General features: G+C 42.6%; 1 protein-coding gene across 4 annotated transcripts; it reads right to left on the bottom strand.

Moving 5' to 3' along the window:
• Positions 1 to 737: 737 nt before the first annotated feature.
• On the bottom strand, positions 738 to 25,096 carry LOC143145549 (uncharacterized). Of its 4 annotated transcripts, XM_076309027.1 has the most exons (11): positions 24,794 to 25,096; positions 19,563 to 19,730; positions 19,342 to 19,459; positions 18,594 to 18,720; positions 5,705 to 5,885; positions 4,310 to 4,427; positions 3,149 to 3,324; positions 2,201 to 2,497; positions 1,930 to 2,145; positions 1,234 to 1,365; positions 738 to 877 (listed from the first exon to the last, which is right to left on the bottom strand). In XM_076309027.1, the coding sequence occupies exons 3-11, from the start codon at positions 19,434 to 19,436 to the stop codon at positions 738 to 740; spliced, it is 1,482 nt and encodes a 493-aa protein (XP_076165142.1). In that variant the 5' UTR covers positions 19,437 to 19,459; positions 19,563 to 19,730; positions 24,794 to 25,096. The 4 variants fall into 4 exon arrangements, with proteins under 4 accessions (XP_076165142.1, XP_076165141.1, XP_076165144.1 ...); XM_076309026.1 differs by having other exon boundaries at positions 19,342 to 19,730; XM_076309029.1 differs by lacking the exon at positions 24,794 to 25,096 and adding an exon at positions 24,650 to 24,686 and having other exon boundaries at positions 19,342 to 19,730.
• Between the last annotated feature and the right edge of the window lie 698 nt (positions 25,097 to 25,794).

The raw sequence follows: 25,794 nt of genomic DNA, 5'->3' as shown, positions 1-25,794 counted from the left end.
GCCCGGCGGCGTCGTTTTTCCTACCCGAGTCAAAGACTGATCGTAGTCACGTTCAGCCTTGCAAACGAGTCCGCGTAAGGTCGGAAACCGGTCCGATCGGATTTTTCTCGAGGCTTGTAGACGAACCGACTCTCCTGCATCCGCCTCCGGAATTGCACGTGAGAGCGTGACTTGAACAATGGCACGCGAACGCCTCAGGGCGCGACAGTTCTTGCCGGTTTTCTTCCGCGAAACTGTGCAACACGTGCTAGGATAGGAGTAGTCGATGAACCTTTCACGAGAGGACGATTCCATGGTTCCACATATAGCTTAGTCATCGTCCGTGATTGGATCGCCATCCAGTCTTGGCACTTGTGGTCTTCTTATGACAGGAGAAACCTACTTGTTTCACTGGAGGGACGATTCCTCTACTCGCAGGGGTCATGTATTTTTCACGTATAATCAACACTCACGATTGGGTGTCGTCCTCCATGATTTTTGGCACTTGTGGTCTTCCAATGGCAGGAGGAACCTACTTTACAGGAATTGCTTCCAGAGATTGCGTCTATCTATTTTGAATTTAATAGCTGTTACGTTTTGGTGGAAGGGGGTCGAAGAATCACGAAGCAGCTTCCTTCTTGATTCCTCGATCAACTATAGCGGCATATTTCTCGACTTCTTCGTCCTGGGCCCAACGAAACTGCTACCACTGTTATCGATCCTTTTTCTGGAGGCTGGTAGCGACACGAGCATTCCGATCACGCATTCTTGCGGGCTCGCAGCGGGCTCGATTGCAATGGAATTTCTTCGTAAATGTGTTCAGGGTTCACGTCGAAGTCGGGTTGCAGACGAATCCGCGTCGCTGGCGGACGATCGTAGTGGTCGTCTTGCAGGAGGTCTGAAGAATAGCGAATTTCTATGAACGGTGTCGCAAGGATGATCGATCGGTGTCTTAACCCTTTGGGTGCAATTGACGATCACAGGAATCCATAGGTCTATGGAAGAGTCGACCAATTTCGATGGATCGATAGCATAAAGGGTATTTTTAAATACATGGGAAGATATGGTAAGGGTTCTAGATCAGAAATTGTTAAACTGAGTTTGTATAAATGGCCATACGAGCCATGTAGTAAGAAACATCCCTTTAAATTAACTTAAAACCATAGAGAAGACCAAGAAGAAAGATAGGTTAGCTCTCCAAGATTCTCTCTCTGCATCGAAAGGGTTAATCATCGTGTAAAGATCTCTACCTACCACACAGATTGCTAGATACACGAAGACCGATGGTGGCTGTTCCATTGGCGTAATTGCACGTAGGATCGACCGTCAGTATCGTTTCTGGTTCTGGGGACGTGGTGAATAGAGGACTCGGTCGAACAGGGGTTTCTGTAATTTTAATTAAAATGATCTTAAGAATTTCTCGCAAGATAATCCAACATTATCGAAGGGTCCTACTGTTCTTCAAATCGGATGTAAAAACATTCAGAACTTAGGGCTTTCGATAACAGTATCTTGTAGCATTTCTTAAAGTGTACAAATATGACCTGAACGATCCCTTGTAAGATGAAAATTCACCCCTGTCGAAGAATTTAGCCGTTCAAATCGGATACCCTTGAAAAATTCAGAACTGAGATTTTAAATAACGATATCTCTGTAAAATATAAACCATCAATAAGGGAGAGTTATAGGGGTTACGTGTGTTGTTCGAGCTGTGGGAAAAGTTTGAGAAACACTGCCTCGTAGAACGAAAATATGGTACTTGAGGGTTAAAAGGGAAACGCGTCACGACAGGACATTCTAATCCTTGGCGACTAATCCACGCGTCGTCCAGCGGCTGTTCGTACGTTTCAAGATGGCCAATGTGATAGGATTACGTCAAGGACGAATGGATTTTCAACCGACAAATGGGAACGGAGGACCTCCACGGAAGAATTATTGCCGATTACTCACGGGGTAGGGGACTGGTGACTATCGAGGACATCCTTCTGGTGTTCTCTTGGCTCTTTGTCTTCTCCACGTCGTAGATAGACAACCTGGCGGTTTCGAAGAGCTTCGAACGCATATGGAGGACCATGACGATCGCTACCGAGGTCAGACCCAAGGATACGATCGAGGCTACCACGATCAAGGCGATGTCCAGTGGGATCTGATGCGGTTGGACCTCGTCTGCTCGAAATCAATAGCTCAGGATCAGGTACACTCAAGATGTTATCGTCGTTACCTTTGTGAATGTTTCGAGCGTAATTCGTCGTAGAAGGGGCGACGTCGTGCAAGGATACCGTGTCCTCGACGTGTCTCAGGAAGGGATTTTTCATAGCGAATTTCCCTCGTTCCTTCTCGGTGTTCCTTCTTCGCTCAGGAACGGAAACTAAGACGATCACCGGCCCGACGGTGCTCGAGTTCTCGTCTTCGTGCGACTGTGTCCTAGTTCGCGGATGATCCGAGGTCGAGGCGGTGGTAGTTTCCGCGTTGATTGTTTCACGAGTATTATTCGTTGTAGATACGGTCTCGACGCTAGCTGCGATCAAAAACTCAATTATCCGTGAAACAAGTCATGATCGAAGATTCGATGATAATCAAAGTGGGATTTTTTAGCGTTCTTTTAACATCGAGGTCACTCTTGTGGAATATTTTCGAAATAGTCTACCATGACATGGAACTGAGAATGTATAGCTCGACGAATGAGAAAAGATCCCCGCGATGATATCCACGAAAGATTTCTCGACACTGGAATCTATATAAAAGTAACTACTCGACTGTATATAAATCTATTCTTATATTTAAGAGTTGGTTAAAAAATGATCCAATGTCAGAGCACGCCCCCTGGGGATATTTTCTAATTCGTCGACCTGTACATGTTCTCGTGCAATAATGTCGTTAGTGTGGTACCCTCCGTTGCACGTTATTCAATCGATTTTAAAGCCTTTCTTATTAATTCGGGTAATGTATGCTCTATTATAATTCAACCAGGACAATAAACGATTGTTCCTCAATCGTTGTGCAAACTCGTGAGCCATTGGACCGCGGTCCCGGCTCGTTTAAAGATTCTTTATCTCCAGGTTTTCATCAGCTGGATGTTGTATTATGTATTTAGGACCGCGACTTTCGACCAACAGTTGCATCACGCGAATAAATATTTCTTCTAGATCGAATCACCTCGGTTTATTACCTTCCGTCGTGGTTTCCGTGATCTCGGCTATCCTCGAAGATTCTTCGTTGACAGCCGTAATTGTCGTTACGGTCGGACACCGACCCGTGACCGGGTGGCATTTGTTTAACGTTCCACAGTCGCACAGAAACGCGCATTCCGCTCCCCAGTGATCCTCCGGGCACGATTCGTTGCATCTGGAATGGAAATTAAAAAAAGAAAACAGTAATAACCACGCGTTGCACGCAACACGAATCGTGGACTCGATTATTGGTTCGCTTATCAGGTGTGTTCCCGCGATCAACAGGTTGCGCGCTGTATTTATGTAATTTCGTGACAAACAAGGCCCGTGGAAGTCGATGAAAGTAGACAGGAAAAGGAACAGCGTTCTCTTAATTAATGTCTAGGAGTTCTTTTGTTGAATGATTCTGGGGCATTGAAAAACGGTTGCGCAATAAACAACCGGATCGAACATTGGAGAAATTGAGAACCGAGTGCAACTTGCATTCATCGTGAAGCTTAACCCTTTGGACTCGAGTGGAGATCCTCGCTCGCCACCTAATTCAGTGTACTATTTTCGATCACGGGAAAACTTCGTAGTTTAGAATTCAAATTGAAATTAAAATATCAAGTTCTTCTAGAGTGTAAACGCATGTATGCAAAGTATATAAAAATGTTCCATTACAGATTAATTTTACGACTTAAAGAATTTTCTCGAGGTGCTCTGGTGGCAAAAAAGTCTCGAGTGCAAAAGGTTTTAACACGTGGAATGTCATGGTGGTCAACGATAACCGATGCCCTAATCTTACAATGTTTCTTTAACCCTCTGTAACTCCGTGTGACTTTGAGATGTTTTAAAAGTTGGATTACACTTTTTACTAGATACTCTTTTTCAAAAGCAAACAATTCTGTTTAAATTGTGCAGTTTTCCCGTTGACCAAACATTTTGAAAAAATTACTATTTATACGTGTGAATTAATCTGCCTTATTCCTTTTTAATCTCAAAGATATGTACGTCGTTTGGTAGAAATAGGAACGTGTTCATCGTCGGTAGTTCTAGTGTTAAATATGGAAATCTGGCATGGTAGTCAACGTTGTTAACCAGCGACCGTCATTTTTCACGTATACGATTTCTACCATTCCCTCTGTGCAGAGAGAAATCCGTTGCAGACATAATCTTACGTTCGTCCGCGCAACCCTGGCGGACACGCGCAGTGTCCATTCGCGGGATTGCAAGATACGTCCTCGGTACAGTTGCATTTCTCTTCGCACCGTGAGCCCCACGTGCCTGCTGGACACACTGCGAATAAAGCAAGAGATGCGTTGTAAATTGTAGCTTATTATTGGCAAAAAAAATTCTAGCGTCAAAAAGTTGCAGCGTGCAAAAATTCCATAGCAAAAAGATGCTAGAGCAAAAAGATTCTATTATGAAAATATTGTAAGGTGAAGAAAATTCTAGAGCAGAAAGATTCTAGTATGAAAATATTGTAGGATGAAGAAAAGTTCTAGAGCAAGAAGATTCTATTATGAAAATATTGTAAGCTGAAGAAAATTTTACAGCAGAAAGATTCTATTATGAAAATATTGTAAGACGAAGAAAATTCTAGAGCAAAAGGATCCTAGAGTAAAATAATTGTAAACGAAAAATACAGGATTAAAAGTCTAGTGCGGAAAGATTACGATGCCTATCGTAAAAAAGTTGTAGAATAAAAAGATACTAGCGTAGATCTGTGCTACGAGCGTACATTGTTGTGGCGCCTCGATGCTCCAGTTCGATTCTGTCTACGAAGACAGAGAAACGGAAGAAAAAAAAAGAAAAAAAAAAGTAACAGGTGGGTGATACCGAATCACCGATTTCAGAATCGCGAACGAGCACTCTCGTGAAAATTACTCGCCCGTTCGCGCTCGTTATTGCGATCGTAGGAAGGTCGGTCTGTTTCATCGAGCGTGAAATATATCCGCCGCGGAGTTTCGTATTCTACATGCTTCGAAGTCCGTGAAGCTTCCGTTCGGTCGTGCTGGCAGCGCTAGTTCAACGATTACTATAATCTCTTTTTAATACCATGCAAACAGCGTCGTTCGATCAGAATTTCAAACTAGAACTTCGATTGATCACCGAGAAATTGTCCAGTGAACAAGTTCTCAGTATCTGCTAAAGTTCACCCCGCATATTTCGACCGTTCAAGGCCACCGAATGGACTACTTTCCCTTCTCTGTCGTTTCTGCGCATCACCGTGTCGAAAGTACAGGGCAGGCGTTAGAATGGAGGTTGGGGTTAAGTCGATGACCTTGAGCGACCAAAACATTTGTTCCTTGCTTTTGTAACTCTATTAACTCTAAGAACTCTCGAAGCATTTTTCTACGCGAGAAACCTCGAAGAAATCTTTTGCATCGGATGTGAAAATAAATGGTAGAATAAACTTGGATGTTTCCTATACAAAATACTTTATTTATCTCGAGCCACGAGGGAAGTTTTCCTCTTGAAAAATTAAAACTTCGAAAAATTAGACAGAATTCCAGTGCATCGGTCGCTTTTCGAGTGCAAAGGGTTTTAATAATTCTTGAAAAGTTACTCACCGGTCGTACAGTTCTCCCCTCGATAGCCAGGACTGCACTGGCACTCGTTAGGCGAGACGCACACTCCCGAGAGGCATTCTTCGCAAAATGGCACGCACCTGATACCAATCTCGTGGTCGTTCGACGAGATCATTTTGTAGCCTTCACAGCACTCGTTCACGCTCCTTGTCTTCGACTCAGTCTGCAAGATTCGGGACAGTTCCTTGAGACGCGATCGGGTACGTTTGCGTCGCAAATGAATTTATTACGGTAAAGGAATTAATTGTGCGTTAAGGTCGTTTGAAGTCGTCTGTTAAGTAGTTGACCTTGGAAACTAACGAAAAAAAAAAAAAATCTCGATAGGTTACACTCGGTAGGAAAAATACCAGAAAAAATGACACAGTTTACCCGGTGTGTATTTATTTTCGTATTTGAATATTTGTTCGTCACCTTCGCGCATCCAATAACCGAACAGCTACGCGAATCGGAGCAAAGCGTGCACTTAATCCAGATTGTACGGTTAGGCTCGTATTCAATAAACCAGCGAGCGTTCCAAGCTTCTAAACAGTACGGGCAGTTAAGGAAATGATCGGTGAACAAAAAGTAGGCCGTGTGAGCCATTGAATGGGACGTGTTTTGGCAGCGGCTCCTTTTGGAGAGGATCCCGTTTCCATAACGAAGAAGGACCATTGGAAAACAGTAGGTATTGCGCGATAACGCGAGACAACACCGTTCTCCTCGATAAGAACGAGAGTGGCCGTTTACACAGTAGGAAACGAAAGCGATAGGAGAGCCACGTGTAGAACCGTGTAACGGTTTCGTTCGTAATCCATCGTAAGTGGATACGCGCGAGAAAACCGAACTCCACGTCCATAAATTAGACGTCCCGGCTGTTCTCTTTCTTCCTGCTTACGTTCTCCGCTCGGATTCAGCTCCGGTCGTTCGATGGAAACGATTTACACGTGAATCTGAGCGTAACGATTTCGTGTACATGTGTGCACGTGTGTTGTGTGTGTGTGTGTGTATGTGTATGTGTGTTTTCCTTTATCTTCGATCGCGTTCCTGCTCGAGATTCCATGGAGTAGTTCCAAGTTTCGATATCATTTAACTCAAGCGAGAGGGATTTTTGTGCATAGCTGGTGGACTATTCGTAAAGCTTGATCCTCTGTCGAATGTTCCAAGCTTTTTTTCTCGAGGGTAAGACTCGAGATTTGAAGATACAGTAACCAGGAATATTCGTCAGATCGGGAGAATAATAGATTCTCTATTGTTGAGTAGTCCTCTCCACTTTATTGCAGAGGACTCTCGTGACTCGAAGGTTTGGTTTCTTTTGGTCCTGAGACCAAAGAAATTTGAGATTTTTAGGTAAATGCACTTTTTGTGCGATGCAGCCCTGACAAAGGGACTGTGGAACTTGTACAAAACTTATAGAGGATAGTAGTCCTCTCCTGTAAGAGTTCTCTAGGTTTTCGAGGAACAGGATGAGTCAAGGTTCGCAATACAGAGCCTGAATCAGAATTTGGAACGATGTTAACTATGGACGACGCGGAGAGACAGGTTGACAGCGGAGTGAATGCACTTTGGTTGACGTAGTTGGCAGATTACAAACCCGTTCTAAGGAAACTGGACATTTTTCTGTGTCAGGTGTCAATCTCGACGACGTGTCTGTCCTTATTTTATTCATTGTTGGATAAGAAATTTACTCGTTCCTCGCTCGACCGACATTATCGGCGTTTTTTTCAGATCGCCTAGGACGATAAAGTCGATTAACGTTTACGGGCTACGTTCATGGCATAATGTTGCAATTAATCTCTCCCACTGGAGCGAAGGAGGAACTCGTTATGCAAGTAAACGGCACGCGAATTAATCACATCGTGGTTGCCAGGCGACTGGACGAAGGAATATGACTAGTAGCGAATAATCGGGAACAGAAGCGAGCCACGTTCGATTTTACCTGCGAGAAAAATCCTGAACGCTCGATCGATCGGGATTGGAAAAGGTTCTTCGTAATCTCTGGCGTTCCCTGTACATCATTAATAACTTTTACGCGAGACGCTCTCTCCTCTTCGTGGATAGTGGTTTCGAAGCGTCTTCGAAATCGTTCCTTTCACGCTGAGAGAGGAAAGCGCGTAATTTTCGAAATTCCAACGCAATCGAATCGTAATCACCGAAAAGTAGGATTCACGGTGTCTCGGCCAAGGACCCACTAAAATTATTCACCAACATTTGCTTACGAAATCGGAATTACCCTACTGTTAACCCACGTCACCGTCAAATCTCAACTTGAAATTGTTTAGAAGGGAAGGGCACGATCTACCCTTCTTCGACTTTGATTTGTTCTCGCGGAACGATAGAAGACAGCTTCCCGTCATAGCGTGTGAAAAGATAAAGAGTAGACACTCGATACTTGTAAAGAAATTTCAATTGTTTGTACTTTTAAAACTATCGAGTGTCTATATCTGTTTTACATATTCTACAAGGGATACATAGTCTACCATCCTGCAACAGATCGGGTCCTTGTTAGATCTTTCGTCTCGATATAAGTTAACTCTATTAAACTTCAAGTATTAACCCTTTGCGCTCGAAACTTTCTTGCTACCAGAAACTGACGCCTCGATAAAATCTTTGAAATCGTAAAGTGAATCCAGAACGGAACATTTTTATTCCAATACCTGACACGCGTACACATCTTACGAGAGTGTAATATTTAAATTCCAATTTGAATTCCAAGTAACAAAGTTTTCCCAGATTGGAAAAAGTACCGTGAATTGACCGGTGACCCAGGGTATCCTCTCGAGTCCAAAGGGTTAATATCTCTAAAATGATCGAGTATCTGCGTTCAAAGTTCCACGCGTACCACCAGGAACATGTACTCTTCCATCCTGCGAAAGCATGTTGAAATCGGCCTGGTACAAATTGGGTTCTCGATCATTTAGATAGACCTAAATCCAAACGCGACCCTAACAGCTCAAGACTGTACAAGGAACGCGATAAACCACTTCTAGGCAATATGCACGCACCCAAAAATATAACGTATAGAAATAACTTTGTCGTTGATGACCTTCGTGCGAACGATGACTTAAAATATCATCTCGCATAAGAAGAACGTAATCGTCGAACGATCGTCTCGTCTGTACGTCAATCAACGATATCGTTTCGCAGATGCTTTCGACATCAGCGTCCATTACGCGCTCCGGGCGTAACGATATCGAGCGGACGCTGATTTAATCTATAGTATCTCCCTTTGGATCGCGAACTACTTATTCGTTCCCATAGATCATTCGGTGCAACGGTTTCATGCGTGCAGTCGACGCACGTAATCCCTCGTCCGTACGATTTCCGTATTTCTTGAAAGTTTTACCGCGATATCGCGTGTTTCGTTTTCTGCGATTCGTGTCTTTTCGCGTTGCTAGTTAAAGCCCACGCCGGTTTCAGGTTTCACCGTGCCCGATTTATACGGTGGGGCCCACGCCTAATTAATTAGGAGCGAAGGAATTCTTTTTTTCTTTTTATCGAAACGCGGAGATTTTCTCCATCCACGTGCAGGAAACATCGAAAGAAGATATCGATTATTGCGACGTTGAGATTGGAATTGACGCACGTGTTCGTTTTGTCTACGTTTCCGCTTAGGAATGGGCGCGATAATGCCAGTCGGTGATTACTTTATCTCGTGACAGTTTGCTTCGTTTCGAATAACGAATTGTCTGTAATTTGCCAGCCAAGCGGAAATCGAGTAAACACGGGGAGGCTTTCTCCACTTCATGGTGTCCTTTATCGTTTTGGTAGATCAAGAGTAAGTTGAGAGGATAGGGGTTCGTTGTATTGTATTAGATAACGCGTGCGTCAAGCTTTGTGGGCAAAGGAAAGAAATAAGTTGGAACATTTGTGGAGAAATTAATTTCATTTGAAAAGAGGGCTTCTTATGTAGTTTCCTTTTTGGTAAGTTAGTAGTACAAGCTTAGTGTTCTACCTTGTGTACTTTTGGAGAAACTAATTTTATTTAAGAAAAGTGTTTTCGATCTAGAGATGCTTCTAGTTTGTACAAACTTCTTCCTTAAATCGAACGTGGTGTATTTTAATCGTTCTCGAACGAGTATTCCGGTTCCACTTTTTCCACTCTCTCTTACATCATTCATTTGTCCCCCAATACTTGCGTAATAAAAACGTTTACCAATAATAAAAGAATAATTTCCCCGGCGTAGCCTTCGATTAAATTCTCGTTTTCTTTCGAATCACCACCGCTCAAAGCGTGAACAAGAAATTATGCACTCGCGTTACCAGAGAAACGCCACTTGGCTTCAACGAGGACTATTAAATCCTAGCGCGGAGATAACATAATCGATGTTTTTACCAACGACGCCTCTCTCTTCGTAGCAAAGAGCAGAAAACGCTCGCTTCGATCGCCGATTGCGTAACGGAGTTAGTCGACATGCTTGATTCGGGTAACGAATCAATTAAGACAGCTCGAGATTACCATGGTTATTAAAAAACGATGACGACGACAATATTTACAAGACCATAATGTGCCATTTATACGCGCAACACCTGTTTCTTCCTTTGTCGTTCGATCTCTTCTCCTTTTTTATCCACCGACTGTTAACACCGATATTCTAGCGGGTGTAAATATGTAAAAGTTGCGCAATTCCGGTGTTCTCTATCGTAGAAAACATCGTAGAGACCTTGAAACGTCGAACAGGAACTGTATCCGGTCTGTTGCCCCCCCTCCCCAGATTCAATCTATCCTTCTGTACCTCTTTCCAACGACGTCTTGTTTTCACACCTCGGTCGGATCATTCTATTTTGTACAAGTGTCGTGGTGCTTTCGAAAAAAAAAAGAAAAAAAAAAATTCCAACATTATCGCATTTTTTTTCCCACAATAGATCGTCTCCGTGTCGTTTCACGCGCTTCGAGCAATTCAGGAGCTCCACTTCTGAAACGCGTTCAAGGTTCCCTCTCATTATCTCAGACACGCTCCCGTTGTGTGGTTAATTCAGTCTCTCCCCCGTCTATCAACCACGCTTTATAAATTCTTCCGTAACGGACTGTCCCCCCGTGGTTGCTCACAGAAATATTAATAAAAGGTAACCTAATGCCATTCACTTTGGTATCTCCGCCTTCGACGGTATCCTGCACTCGACAGACAAGCCACTCTCGGGTAGGGAGAAACGCATTGGGGTGGCTAGCACACGACACGGATATCGTCGTAGTATCGAGCTTCTGTGGAACTGCGATACATCGGGTTGTTCTGAAAGTAATTTCCTTTTCCAAAATGGAGAATATATAATTTAAGAAAATATTTGTACACTCTAAACAAAACGTGTTTCATTTTCACCAGAAAAAAACGAAATGACTTTCCGAACAATTCAATATTTTTCATTTGTACGCACGTTATCAGGCATCAGCGACCTGGTTCTTAATTTATTTGCCAGCTAATATCCACTGTATTGTTACAAAGAGCGAAATAATTCTTTTCAATTTTGTTCGCAATTTACCGAGTGTATTGCACGTAAATCGTGGACGTGGTCGAGGAAAAGACGAGATAAAGTTAACTATTCGTGGAGAAATTAATCTTATTTAAGAAGAAGGGGTACGGATGACGTAGCAACCCGCGAAGTGTCGTGTGAAAGCGACTCGAAAGTGTTATTTGGAAAATTTGGAAAATTTCATACGACTCGCGATTACTCCGGCTATTACTCCTTGCGTTTACTCGCGTTGGTGTTTGTAAATAGTGATGACGATACGTCGTTATCGGTTCCACGTTGATCTTACTATCTACCGACTAGTTAGAACCAGTCTGGAAACAGATAAACGCGGTACTGCCATCAATGTTTACAAACACTAACGCGGAGTGAAGTAACGAGTAACGGATAAATACGATAGCGAACATCGTGATCGGAATTACGTGCTCCGTGAATCGTACACTACTCGAGTTCCTTAAGTACCTCCTGTATGTCTTCGTTATTCACAAAGTACCATAAAGTACACCTAGGTACTACTCGAGTTCCTTAGGTACCTCCTGGATATCTTCGTCATTCACAATGTACCATAAGGTACACCTAGGCAATACTCGAGTCCCCTAGGTACCTCCTGGATATCTTCGTCATTCACAAGGTACCATAAGGTATACCTAGGCTTTACTCGAATTCCTTAGGTACCTCCTGGATATCTTCGTTATTCACAACGTACCATGAGGTACACCTAGGTACTACTCGAGTTCCCTAAGTACCTCCTGGATATCTTCGTCATTCACAAAGTACCATAAGGTACACCCAGGTATCGTCAGATACGCCCAGCTACCTTCTGTTACGGTGTCTAGTCACTCCTAGAGTTCCCCAGGTGTCTCCACGTCTCGTCAACGTTTACGACAGCAGAAATGTTTCCGTTGCGGTCTCTAGACCCTCCTCGAGTTCCCCAGGTGTACGTCCGATAATCGTCTCTATTTGTCCCCTCCTGTGTCGATTCGTTCGCAACGTCGTCCCGTTCCTTCCTAGTTCGTTCCTACGCGTGTTACGTTATCAGTTGCATCCTCCTCGTGCGCAACGACGATGTCTCGGGCACTCGGTTTCCTAGGAGTGCGTGCGCGAGTCATCGGGGATTGCAAACGCGTGATGAAATCCGCGCGAGCCGAGCGGAACCGAGGAATCGGCGCCGTTTCTGCGCGCGCGTTTCGTCGGGAACGACCACGCGGACTTTTCGATCTCTGTTGCTGGCTCGAGAGTCCATTTTTTTTTCTTTTTTTTTTTTCCACCCGCGTTACGCAACCGGCCCCGCGTAATCCGGAGCGAGTACACGCCGCCGATGTTCCTACGCAATAAATATTAAGCACCGCGCCGTGAGAGACTTGGGCAACGCGCGATATACGGTTCGATGCTATAGCGTCGTCGAGGCTGCGCTCGTTTCTCATAGTATGCTCTCTCATTGTCAGTGTAACGCGTGGCTGGCTAGGTGTTCCGTGTACACGTTTCTGCACGCGAAGAGTACCCCAAAGCGATGGTTCTCAACTGTTCGTCAAGGCACTCGAGTTTCCTTTCTACCTGTACCCGATCACGAGATGCACCGATCGGAACAGGGATATCGTATGTGTACAGTATTTTAATTTGTATACAGTAATGATTAATGGAATTCCTGAGGATCTGAAATAAATTATTGGGTTGTTCGGAAAGTCATTTCGTTTTTTTTTTTTTTTTTGAAGAAAATGAAACACGATTTTTTTTAGAGTGTATGAACTTTTTATTAAATTATATATTCTCCATTTTGGACTACGAAATTACTTTCCGGACAACTCAATATTTAACAAGTGAAATTAAGAAAAGTTCAGCAATTTCGAGGGTTGTGCATTTTTGATGGCACTCGCGGGAGTGAGAAATTTGATGGAAAGTTTCTATTTTCTTTAAGTATATACACGAGAGAATTTATACGTGGGTAGAGAAACTGTCATGCGACAGAAGATCGATGTAGCAGCCTGGCCTCACTCCCATAGTTAGTTTCTTCGACTGTTACAAGTGCAATGATTGCAACTTGAAACAAGGAGTTTAAGTTCGAGCTATTATGCAAGTCTAGTTTAGACTTGTTAGATCATAAGTAGATTGTAGCTTGAAGAGTTGATTGGGCTCCACTTACGTCACTGATAGCTCCGCATTTGCTCTAGTTTTGATAAAATTATAGTTTCGATTAGGCTCGCTAGGCTAATTCGATACAGGAACAATTCTAGACTAATCGAATGAGAATGTTACGGGGACAGTTTATTCTATCGTGAGTGCACTCGATGTTTCTCTGTAACTGGTCGCTCGATGAAATTTCTTCAAGCAAGATTTCTGTATAATTTCGAACACCATTTTTTTCTTCACTCGAGTATTTTAACCTTTTGGACTCGAGAAATGTTCCATTCCAGATTAATTTCACGACTTAAAGGATTTTCTCGAGGCGTCGATTTCTGGTAGCAAAGAAATCTCGAGTGCAAACGGTTAAATATTTTTACAATTTTACATATAATTTTGAATACAACCTTTTCGTTTTAACATTTCGTACATTTTTGCATCTTATAAGACACAACGTTCGAACACGAGGTCTTGTTAATTTTAATGGCTCTCGAGACTCGTTTTTCCAGTCGAAACACACATAAGTTTTCCGAGACGCGTTGTGCGTTCATTTTACACACGATTCGCGATTTTTCGTTCCGTACTGTTCGCTTGTTGCGTTAATATAGCAACATAATTGCGAAACAGTGCGTTTAGGCGAGACCTCTTTTCTCTTCCGGCAATTCGTTATCTCGAGCATCGCGATCGTCGATGTAAACACGGAGAGAATGCGACACTGTGCCCCGATACGCGTTAATAACCATCGCAAGGTTGCAATTTGTCCAGGTGTCTGGCAATTTTTCTTGGAAAATGTCCAACCACACGGGTGTCCAGTAAATTTATCGATCGATCGGTACATGGGCACGCGTGCAATTACAATCTCCTTCTGTTTCTTTAGCCCTTTTTCCCCTCACGATTTAAGTTGCAAAACGTGCCACCAGCCAGTGTCTAAAGTAGTATTAACGTCTGATCAACGATACCGTAATAAAAGAAACTATTGTACATCGATTACTTCACCAAACGTTACGTGTACGCATTCTCATACCAAATGTAACTATTTTCCCACCAGTGGATAATTTTTTTCTAAAAAATTAACGTTACAATAGTCGTTACAATAGAACGAACAAGAGTGACACGTTCAAATCCTTCCGACTATCCTCTAAATTATTAATCAAAAAATATTTTAAATAAAATTTGTACGATTTCGAGAATCCTTTTTAATTTCGTGCTTTTCATAAAAAAAGTATCGATTTACTTCTGTCCAAAAATCATCAAGATATGTATATTCTCTTCGAGATATCATCAAGAAGAAATGTATATTCCTTGTTTTTCCCCTTACCCTCTATATAAGGCAAGGTATTGAACGCTTTAACGAGGTATGATTGCACATTTTCACCGTACTCGTCGCTCGAAGAGATCAATCATCGATTACTCGTTCAATTGCATCGCGATCGGTGAAATCACCTCGCTCTCGAAACCGAACGAACTGTCTCGGCAGTGAAACTTGCTTTTACCGCTTTTACTGTTTAGATACAGGAACGCCATGTTTGCTCCAGTTCGATCGCATTTGCATCGAACACCGTGCTTCGCTTTCTTCCGGTGGATAATACCTTACACCACGTGTCGATCCAGATCGCCGCGAATTACGTAAGAGGGAACTCGATTCCAGCTATTAGCTACCGAAATCATTCGCAACGGAATCCCGATCGATCGGTCGATAAATCGCGAACAACGCTGTAATCTCGGTCTAATTGATCTATCCTAGCCCACGTGGTAATTAATCGGGCGGTGTTCCCGAGTATCGTATAAATTAATCATAGCGATATCGTTACGATTTCCGCGTGCAATCCCACGGACAATCGTGCGTTGTTTTTATTCTTTTCGTTTCTTTTTTTTCCCCCCCCCCCCTTTTCTTTCGCTCCTTGTTCGCCGTTGCGTGTAAAATGTGTATCACCGGTTACAAAATGTATCGAGTCGTTCCGCTTCGCGCGTGCTTAACTTTCAACCGCGCGAACTTTCATACTTTATCGAGAAAAATGTTCTCCGACGGGAAATTACCTTCCCAGATAGATGAAATAAATAAAAAAGAAAGTCAGAAACACGGTAGATACGTAGAGATTTCCGTACGAACCGATGTGACGTTTAAATTGATTTACAAAGTGAACGTGTACGTGCAGTGCAAATGATATTTATCGACGAACACCTGCTTTGGAAAATATTCAAAACTTACGTTCGATTTTCGTTGAGGACTCTACCGAGGCGAGTTTCGGAAATTGAGTTCGCGAGTTCAAAAGTCGTTCATTTTTTAAGTTTTTCTTTTCATCGTGCAAATATCAGAGAACGTTCAACAGTTGGAGCGGGATAGTTGTTAGATCGAACATTATATCGAAAGAATTATTACCGGTGGTACGCTTCGAACAGGTGGGTTAATTGCACCGACTGTTCGCGCTAATTATTTTAATGGTAGCTACATTCCCATCAACGGGGGAATTATGTCATCTAAGCTCAATTAACGGGACATTGCTCGAGAGCTTTCCTTCAATCGTTGCTCGCTCGTTGCGCAATGCTATTCGCACTTGATTGTCGTTCTCGATGTTTTCTATTATTTTTTCTTATTATCTGGGTTTAACGAATTGAGACATCTGTATCGACATTGAGAAATTGAATTGCTTGTTTTTTCACGCGATCCTTCAACCTTTGAATCTCATCTAATTTTAGGCAATTTCTTCTTCTCTGATGTTCCATCTTTTTGCATTCATATTTAGTAACATTTGGTTAGTCGTTGATGGTTTGTTTTTACAAAAGATGAGGTGGGTTATGTGTGTTTTAAGTACGATCACTCCTTAATGCTCTGAACTCTCCTTTTCTGTTCATGGCGTTAATTTGTAGTGGTTTGTACAAGTTCAGAATTATCTTTTTACACATTCCAGACTTTATTCCATTTCTTCTTCGTTAACATTTTTGTACGATTTGTTAGACCTTAACGAAGGATTCAAACTAATGGTTCAATGTGCGATGATTTACAGCTGTATGTATCCTGTTAGGTAGTCTAGACACCGATTGTGTCTTGTATTCCCATTTTTCTTTTACTCCAATGGAAGACGAAGTATCGATTGGCGAAAAAATGGTGGTAAAACTCGTACAGTGCGGTTGAAAAAGTTGAGAATGTCTCGTGGATCGCGAAAGCGTTAATATATTTAACAAGACAGCCAGTTAGCCGACCGACCAGGAAATAATTAAATAAATCTCGTGGATACTCGGTGCTGATACGAAATTAGCGGTGTCTCCGTATAACGAGATTGGGAAACGATGTTTTATCGCGATAAAACGGAGGGTGAACTTTAACGAAATAAATCTTGGGAAATGTTTCCTGCAACTGGCCCCGAAAATGGTCGTCACGGTGAGAGAACTTCTTCCGTTCGTACGTCACTCCGCCAATTGTCAGATTCCTGCATCCTGGAATTGGAATACCCGTGCCAGGAATTCCGTGTCCTAGAATTTTCCGTGTGTCCCTGAATTTCAAGTTTTCGCGTCGAACGAAACACGCGCGCTTTTCTTCGATTCCTTTGCATTGGGAAAACTACTCGTGCTTTGAAAGAATTGTCCTCTTAAGGAAGAGTATGTATTTTCATTCGATGTTTACTAATTTTTGCTCCGGTCCAGCAAAAGGAAAAGGATCTTCTCGTAAGGAAAGAATTTATATTAACTCCTTTGCACTCAAGGCTTCTTTGCTACCAGAACGCCTTGAAAAAATTCTTTGAGTCGTAAAATTTATCTGGAATGGAACTTTAAACCACAATTTGAATTTTAAACCACAAAGTTTTTAGATCGAAAATAGTACACTGAATTAGGTGGCGACCGAGAATCTCTTCTCGAATCCAAAGGGTTAAATAATTTTTTTCACCACGTGTGATACCATTTCGAAAAATTGTACACTCTGTATTTACTTTCGAAAAAGCTTAAAAAAGCGATCACGCTTAAAAGTCTAGTGTCTTAAAAAAACTTCCATAAAAACAAAGTAAAAAAAAAAAAAATATTCCCACCTCGAAAGTTCGTAAAAATCGTTCGATCCGCGGTAAAGAAAATTTCGATTCGTGGTCGATATGTATATTTAGCAATTGTCCTATCGTCTCGATGGTTCCTTCGTAGGAAAAAGGAAACCTTAATTTCCACGTGCGAAATACACGTAGTGTCCCCTTAATTAGACTCGCAGGACGCTTTCCCTTGTAATTAGTTCTCGTGGTGTAGCTCGAGAGTGAGATCGGGACCACGGGGGCGACGAAGAAAATCCAAAACCAGAAGACACCGGGTTTTATTGCTCCGTGTACGGTGGAACGTTACACAGCCATTGGTGGATTTATTGCGAGTCCCTCGGTCCATCTCGCTCGTTTCCCTTTCGTTCCACGCAGCAGGAAAGCCCGCCTCGACGAGATTGCGAAACCCTCGAGGTCGAACCTGTCGTCCTTTACGCGTTTCACTTTTCCACGAACCGTCGATGCACATCCACCGTTCGATAACCGAGAGATTCCAAATTCCCGGTACAACAACGAAAAATAGTGCACGAGCCGAGGATGTTTATTTCCGCGCGAACGAACCGCGGAGCTATTCGGAAGTTCATCGTGGAAACGATAGGGGATGATTTCGATCAGGAACAATGGGCATTGAAAACGGTGAAATTAGGGGGGGGAAAGGAAGCAATCGACCGTAGAATCGATCTACTCTGTTTTTTTAGCTTGGGGACGAAACGAACTCCTCCTTCGAAACCGTTCGAATTTATAAATACTTAGAAAGACAAAGATATTTGGGAAGTCCTTAAGCTGGAATTACTCGTGTGATTAGAAAATACAATTGGAGTCGGAAGATTAAATATTATTGGGTTGTTCGGAAAGTGATCTTCCAAAATGGAGAATATACAATTTAGTGAAATGTTTATGCACTCTAAAACAAACGTGTTTCGTTTTCACCAGAAAAAAAATGTAATGACTTTCCCAACTAACCCAATAGATTGTTGCACAAATTCTAGCGGAGAAAGACAAACTCTAACGAATTCTGGCATTCAAAAATTCTAACGTGTAATATCTCGTTAAAATGTCTCTGCGAAGAAACAATCGTAACGGAAACATTTCTATGGAAAAAATTCTACGAGAAAACAATTCTCTCGCGCGTAAATTCAATCGTGAATCAATTCCAATAGAATAAATGGTGTTAGCGGTTAATTCGACAGGTGTATGCGAACTCTAGCTGTTAATATTTATAAATAGACAAATGATAAAACTTGTTGACAAAAAGTAGCTAGTCTTACCCGACGCAGGGACGATCGTTCGGTGCTCACCTTTACACGGTATCGTTTCCTCGTCTCGGTCGACGTCTTCAGACACCTGGGCACCAGCTGGAGGCACCAGATGAACGTATGCACGGTAACCGGCTCGGTGTACGTTTCCATAGACGTAACCGTGTAACTGCAAACGTTTGATCAATTAACTTATCCATTTCTCGCGCCCGATACCCTTATCGGGACTGCGTCGGCATGCTGCAGGACCGGGTGACCGAGTAATAAACCGCTTGGGTTATTGTCAAGGCTCGTTCCGCTCGATACACCAGAAAACGATCTCGCGATTTATCGAACAAAAGTCTCGACGAGGCTCTCGTGGAAATATTTAATGGTAACGTCCGTTGAAATTCGTGGAATTTTGTTTAATCGTTCTCAATGTCGTCACTGGGAATTCATGTTTTTCAGGTCGTTGTATTTTAATTTGGAAAACCTTTAAAAAAGAAACTAGTGATGTCAAGTGTATGTCAGTAAAAAAAAAACAGTGAACGATACTTAATGTGTCCACGTCCAGTATCAATTTTCAGCGAAACTGTCGATTCGATTTAGCCAACCTCGGTACAACGTAATAATCAATACAGATACAACGTATATAATTAAATAGATACAAGAAAATTTTAATAGGTTGTTCATCCTTAAAAAAGAGCTATACATCGAAATTTTCTTAGACACTTTTATTTTATTCTCCCTTCATTATATTCACTTCGTACCTCAGTTTTGGACAAACGAATAAATAAGAAACGATACTCACTTTTCTATTCGCGGGCACACGTTGCTCGCTGAGAATACCCTCGATGAAGATACGATCAGCAACGAGATCAGCTGCCAGATCCTCTCGACGATCATTTCAACTTGGAAATCTTGATCACCTGAAACCGTGGACGACTGGAATCTGTATTAGTTTCGAGTTCGTAAATTGAACGAACGTTCACAGTACAGAGAAACGAATTTTCGATGATCCATGGGACTCACTGTCGAGCTATAGAAACGGACGTGTATTCGGTGGTGGATTCAATCAGTCGCTTCAAAACGACTTGGATGGACGTCTCCGTCGACCGAGCAAACACGATGCTCGCTGCATCGTCTCGTGTGTCATTCTTTCACCGGAAGTGAACTGTAGCAGCGTCTGGGCAGCCGTTTCTGAACGCAAAGTGTCTAGTTACTATCGGTAACAAGAGACGGGGACAACGCGACATCACGCGCGTCGATGTCTCCGTGTCTGGGGTGGGAAAAGCGCGAATTTTCCGGTGAAAGTAGTTCATCGTGCCTCGTGCGACCCAATTATAGCCGTTAACAAGCTCAACGACACACTCCCTCCCGAGAAAGTAAAGGGGTTCTGTCTTTTTTTTTTTTGAAATTTTCTCGCGAGAAATATCGAGGATTCTTTGGAGTGAATTGTGTCTCGAACAACGTTTGTAATTAAGAACGAAAGTAAAATAGAAATTATTTTTATTTTATTTGATAGTTTTATCAATGGAGAGTGAAACTTTTTTGGCGAGATTGAAAGTATTTATTTTTGGAAGTCGTGTTCGAGTAACAGAAGTATTTTCAATCTTTCGAAAGTTAATTGAGGAGGACCTCTTGGGGCACTCGGTGCTTAATTAAAATTGCTCGATGTTATCAGCAGTTACTGTTCCACCCCAAAAATAATGAATCTTCCTGCTTTTGAAATGTCGCAAAAGAGGATTATTAAACAATCGCGAGATTTTTATGGACCGAGCGAGAACAATGAAAATTGAAATTGTGGTTCACTTCTACGGACGTTTCTCAAGTTCTCTTTGCTCGGTTCAGCTAATATATAGGGTGGGTGTGTAAGAATGCTATCCGAAATTACACTTTAAAAAATGTTTCGTAGGAAATATATTGTACACAATTCATCGAACGAATTTTCAATTTTTTCAATTTTTCTTTTCAATTTTCGATGTCCTACATTTTCGGAGATATCAAGGTGACTTTGAATTCTTTTGAAACGACCCTGGAATTTTTGTAAGATCGACTCGAGGTCACTTCAATTTAATCGGTCACCAAATTCGCTTATTTATCGAGCACGACATTAAAATGATTATGTACGGGAACATTAAAAAAATTATGTACAGTTTCGTTTGAAACGTATTTTAGAGAACTCACCCAGTATACACTCTGAATTCCGAACCCATTTTCGGAACACTCTATACATAACTGGAGCAAATATCTTCCCGTTCAACGAGCGGTTTCAAGCAGCCCAGTTTCTCGCCGCGAATAAAGAAATACCAGAGAGCGATAAATAAGGAGAAACGAAGAATCATGGCTGGCCGTACAGGCGTCCCTGTCGGAAACTGCGTCGCCGATACTTGACGTAAGAGGGACTAACGATCCCTTTCAAGGGATGTCCTTCGCGACAGGAAATACTAAGTTGCTCCAATTGGCTGATTTATTCGGGCGTTTCGAGTGACGCGTCTGACAAACATACGACTGGCTCGTAAATAACGCGTCGATGAAAGTTCGTGACTGGTCACGAATATTTTTTGAAGATTATACTTCTCAAAAATTCACGAAGCAATCAGGATATTACGTGCGTTACATAATTCACGGAGCTACGAGTTTTCGTGTCTTAAAGTCACGAGATTTTATAGGTCGAAAAGTCACGAGCTTACGCACGTTAGAGAATTCACGGAGAAGTTACGAGCTTTCGTAGGTTAAGAAAGTCACGAAGTAGGAATCAAGAGCTTTCGTAGGTTAAAAAAATCACGAAAGAGAAATCAAGAGCTTTCATAGATTAAAAAAGTAACGAAAGAGGAATCAAGAGCTTTCGTAGGTTAAAAAGTAACGAGCTTACGCACGTCAGAGCATTCACAGAAAAGTCACGAGCTTCTATAGGTCAATAAAGTCACAAAATAGGCATGAAGAGCTTTTGTAGGTTAAAAAAATCACGAAAGAGAAATCAGGAGCTTCCATAGATTAAAAAAGTAACGAAAGAGGAATCAAGAGCTTTCGTAGGTTAAAAAGTTATGAGCTTACGCACGTCAGAGAATTCACAGAAAAGTCACGAGCTTCTATATGTCAATAAAGTCACGAAATAGGCACGAAGAGCTTTTGTAGGTTAAAAAAAATAACGAAAGAGGAATCGAGAGCTTTTATAGGTTAAAAAAGTCACGAGCTTATGTGCGTTACAGAAGTCGAGAGGTTTCGTAGGTTACAAAAGTTACGAAGGAAGAGCAAGAGCTTTTCTAGGTTATAAAAGCCACGAAGGAGGGAATCGAGGGTTTCTGTGGATTGAAAAATTCGTGCCGAGAGAAGAAATTTTGTCGAGCTTGCGCGATTTATCAGTTCTTTGAGTTTCGAAAATTCGTGAATGTCGAAGAAACCTAGGGATGGTGGGGTCGAAACGCAATTTATCGTTTCTTGTGAACTTTCGACGATTCTCAAAGAGAGAGAGAGATGCCCAGATTACACGAGTTTCCGTCACCTAGCGTCGAGGCTCCCGCACGAGATACAACGTCGTGGTAAAATTGTACTTTTCGATTCCAAACCTACCGTGAAAATCGATAATGGCACCGATAGCTCGCGAGCTTTCATCTAGCTGCAATGTCACCGATTGATGCCTCCACCGTTCTGGGTCGAGTAGCATCGACCGTCACGTGTGGTTTGTAGTTCAATTTCCTTGGATTTTTTTACACGATTGGACGAGTGCGAGAATTATCGGGTGTCCTACAAATCACTCTCAAAGATGGTAACATTAATCTCACCGTCTTACAAAATCGCGAGCCTTTCGATTGGCAAACGATTCGTGCGATTTCTGTTTAAAAAATTGATCCTTTTTTAAATATAGTCCAAAAAAAAAAAAAAAAAAAAAAAAACGAAACGACAATCGATCGAGATACGAGAGTTATTATTTTTGAAACAAACTGTAGTTTCGGTGGCGTTCACATTTCTACCGTGAGAAATTTCTCTCCTGCGTTATATCACAGACAGTCGAGCGTCTACGCGAATGAACTGGTTGCCACTATGTTATTTATTCGACACGAGATACTATCTTGAAACGCTTCTCATAGAAAGATCACCGGTTTCGTGGCTAGATTAGCATAGATCGGCCGTCGATAGACTCGGAGTTTCGACTGTCTAATCGTCTCTCTTGTAACAACAAACTTGGCATTGGCTGGAAGATTCGCACGTCTTAATTAGACACCTTCGTTTTCGTGTCAATAGGCGAAGGAGATCTTTGAAGATGAAGTTCTTTTAACGCAAGCCTTCACCGATTTCGAAACATCGTTATTTCATTAGTGCGTGTACGAAAAGATCGATAACGTCTCAGAATTTCGAAATTAACCGTTAGATCGAACGTTAACAGTGGTCTTGGCAGATCAGAGACGCGTGAACTCGAGTTAACTCCTTAGATAGAATGTTGGTAACGATCTCAGGAGATTAGGAACACGTAAATTTCACGTGTTTTTTTTTTCTTTCATCGATAGAAAGTCGGTCACAAGGGTTAACGACAACTCGTTGCGTGTAGAATGCAAATTTCGTGATACAATTACACCCAACTCTCCTACAATAGAATTAATTCATCACGTGTTGTGTCGAAACCGTGTTGAGCGATACCTAAAGTTAAACACAACGTTTGGAGAGCTTGTCTGTAACGTTATTCGAGGAGCTCATACAGTAGAAGAGTTTGTACCATCGTTTGGGAAGCTCATAGAGTAGAGGAGCCTGTACAATCGTTATAGGGTAGATGAGTAGAGTAGAGTAGAGTAGAGTAGAGTAGAGTAGAGTAAAGCTTATAGAGTAGAGGAGTCTGTATCATCGTCTGGGAAGCTTATAGAGTAGAGGAGCCTGTACAATCGTTATAGGGTAGAAGAGTAGAGTAGAGTAGAGTAAAGCTTATAGAGTAAAGGAGTAGAATAGAGTAGAGTAAAACTTATAGAGTAGAGGAGTCTGTACCATCGTTTGGGAAGCTTATAGAGTAGAGGAGTCTGTAACACCATTTGTAAGGCTTGTCAGCTCTCTTTCTTTTCTGCGCGACGATGTAATTTCACATTACTTTCGTGGGAATTTATCGAGGGACACCTCTGTGCACCAGTCGGTTCAGAAACGGATAATCGAAGCATCGTTTGAACGAAAAATATTCGTTCTCACGGTTTTCCATGCATATTCGATGAACGAACGATAATTGTTACGGTCGACCGTGAGTGGTTAATTTTCGCCGAGGAGTTCGCAATTACGGCACCTCGACTCCATTTTGTACGTGATTTGAACCGAGGCTAGAAGAATCATAATTAAGCGCGTTTCTGTATCCGTGGGTAACGGTAAATAATTATTTTCCAGGACGAAACCATTGTTAAAAAGAGGTCGATCGAAATAATTTATTTACATTGATCAATCGTCGAAACATTTTGGAAAAATTCTCTCGCACGAAAGTTTGTCACCGGCAATTGGAACGATTGCAGTCAGCATTGGAAAAAACCAGTCCCAAGTTGCTCAACAGAAAATATGTTTCTTTTTTTTTTTCACACGTGGTAAATTAGACGCCGACAAAAATTGATATATCGGACGGGATCGAGTGATTTATTCACCTTTACTCATCGGACATGTTTTCGTCGAATTATTGCTTATTCACGAGTTTGCAAAACCGTTTCGTTGGACGGGACTTGAGAAATGTTTACGCAGTCTGACCGAATTCTTTCCACAAAGAACGTAGAATTTTTCAATAAATCGGAACAAATGGGGCCAAGATCGACGATTAACGCTCGTAAATAAATAGTTCCGTTTCGCTTACGGAACGTCCTTGGACGACGTAATACGAATAAATAAATAACCCCAGAGCGCAAGGAATTTCCAATACTCTATGGTGTGGCGTGGACCAGTGAGGACGGTTGATTAAAATCTCAAGAGAGTGGAAAACTCTCCCTTTATAAAACAGTGAACTTTTCAACGAAGGAGGGCCCCCGTACCAAATTCCACTTCACTTCAGTCCCTTGATCAAGCCCATTTTCGCGCAGAGAGATTTTCCTCGATTAACTATAGTAAATCCGACAAGCACGATATGACTCTTCAACGATAAATACATGTTGAAAATACTAAACGTTTCAAAAGCTCTCTCCCCCTTTCGTTTCACTCTAGTTCTCCAGACAGAGGCATCTTCGTTGAAAGAAATTCCTTGCGATTAACTCAATCTAGCCCGATTGGCACGAAGGGTCCCTCGATGATCCAAACGGAGACACTCTTACCGCTCGTTCCGCGCCGCTCCAAGGTCCAAGCGATACACAAAGAACCCGCCGCGCGTCTCGTCTTCGATCACACCGAAACTGCAACGAAACCGCCTCGGGCCACTTTCCCTTTCACTGCATGTTGTCCCCTGGACGTGTATTTCGTCGTACGGAACGAACTGGTTGCGCAAAGTGCGTGGTACGCGTCGCGAGAAGGACGAGGTAGGACGAGGAAGGACGAGGAAGGACGTCTCTACTCCGATCCAAAGGGGATATCCCCGTGGAACTATGAAAGAAACCGTGATGGGGAGAAACCCACCGCCACCGCCGCTTTCACGGACCGACTCGCGACTGGCCTCAACGTTTGTAACGAGCAATTGGCGTCGCACTCGGAATGCACTTGTGGCACAATGAACTCCGACCCCAAGCTCCGACGACCACAACGGGAAGAAGGTGGGGCCAGGAGAGATCCCCACCGAGGGGACGGTGCCCAGGTCCACTGGCGAAGAACAGAGACGCGTGTGTTCGCGGTGCTCGCTGACCCACCGAGGATATCCTGCGAAGACATTGACATTGGAAACGATAGAAACCGTCGTCGATGCGTCACGAAGTTCACGACCTACGACATCGCGTCACGGGTCTGCCCTTCGAAAGGGCGTCGTCGAACCACGGGAAATCGACGGTTTAAACGATCACAGGATACATCACGATCGGGTACAAACTATTCTATCGTAGTTTCTTTTCTTTTTTTTATTTCTGTGGAAAGATTAACGATACAAGCGACATAGAGAAGTTTCTTTCTTTCTATGGGGATGGAAAGACGACCCAGGTGAGACACGGCGAGGGTCAGTACGAAACGTTGTAACAAACGACGCGTACGATTCGCCTGGAGAAGCGCAATTGCGGAGAAAGTGTCCCCTTGAAGTTCGATTGGATCAGTGTTTCTCAAACTTTTCTCACCGTAAAGAAACACGCGTACGGAGCGGGGGTTAGTTTTCTTTAACGGAGAATGTCGATTGGTC

Source organism: Ptiloglossa arizonensis, chromosome 4 (genome assembly GCF_051014685.1).
Source record: "Ptiloglossa arizonensis isolate GNS036 chromosome 4, iyPtiAriz1_principal, whole genome shotgun sequence".
Lineage (NCBI taxonomy): Eukaryota > Metazoa > Arthropoda > Insecta > Hymenoptera > Colletidae > Ptiloglossa > Ptiloglossa arizonensis.
The sequence above is the reverse complement of the archived record's forward strand: the minus strand, read 5'-3'. Positions and strand labels throughout refer to the sequence as shown.

Coding starts and splice junctions, on each gene's coding strand:
- LOC143145549 (XM_076309026.1), bottom strand. CDS start 19,436: ATGATCGTCGAGAGGATCTGGCAGCTGATCTCGTTGCTGATCGTATCT. Junction 5,886..18,593: donor GGAAACGATACCGTGTAAAG/GTGAGCACCGAA, acceptor CGAATCTTGCAG/ACTGAGTCGAAGACAAGGAG. Junction 3,325..4,309: donor CCAGGGTTGCGCGGACGAAC/GTAAGATTATGT, acceptor TTTCCATTCCAG/ATGCAACGAATCGTGCCCGG.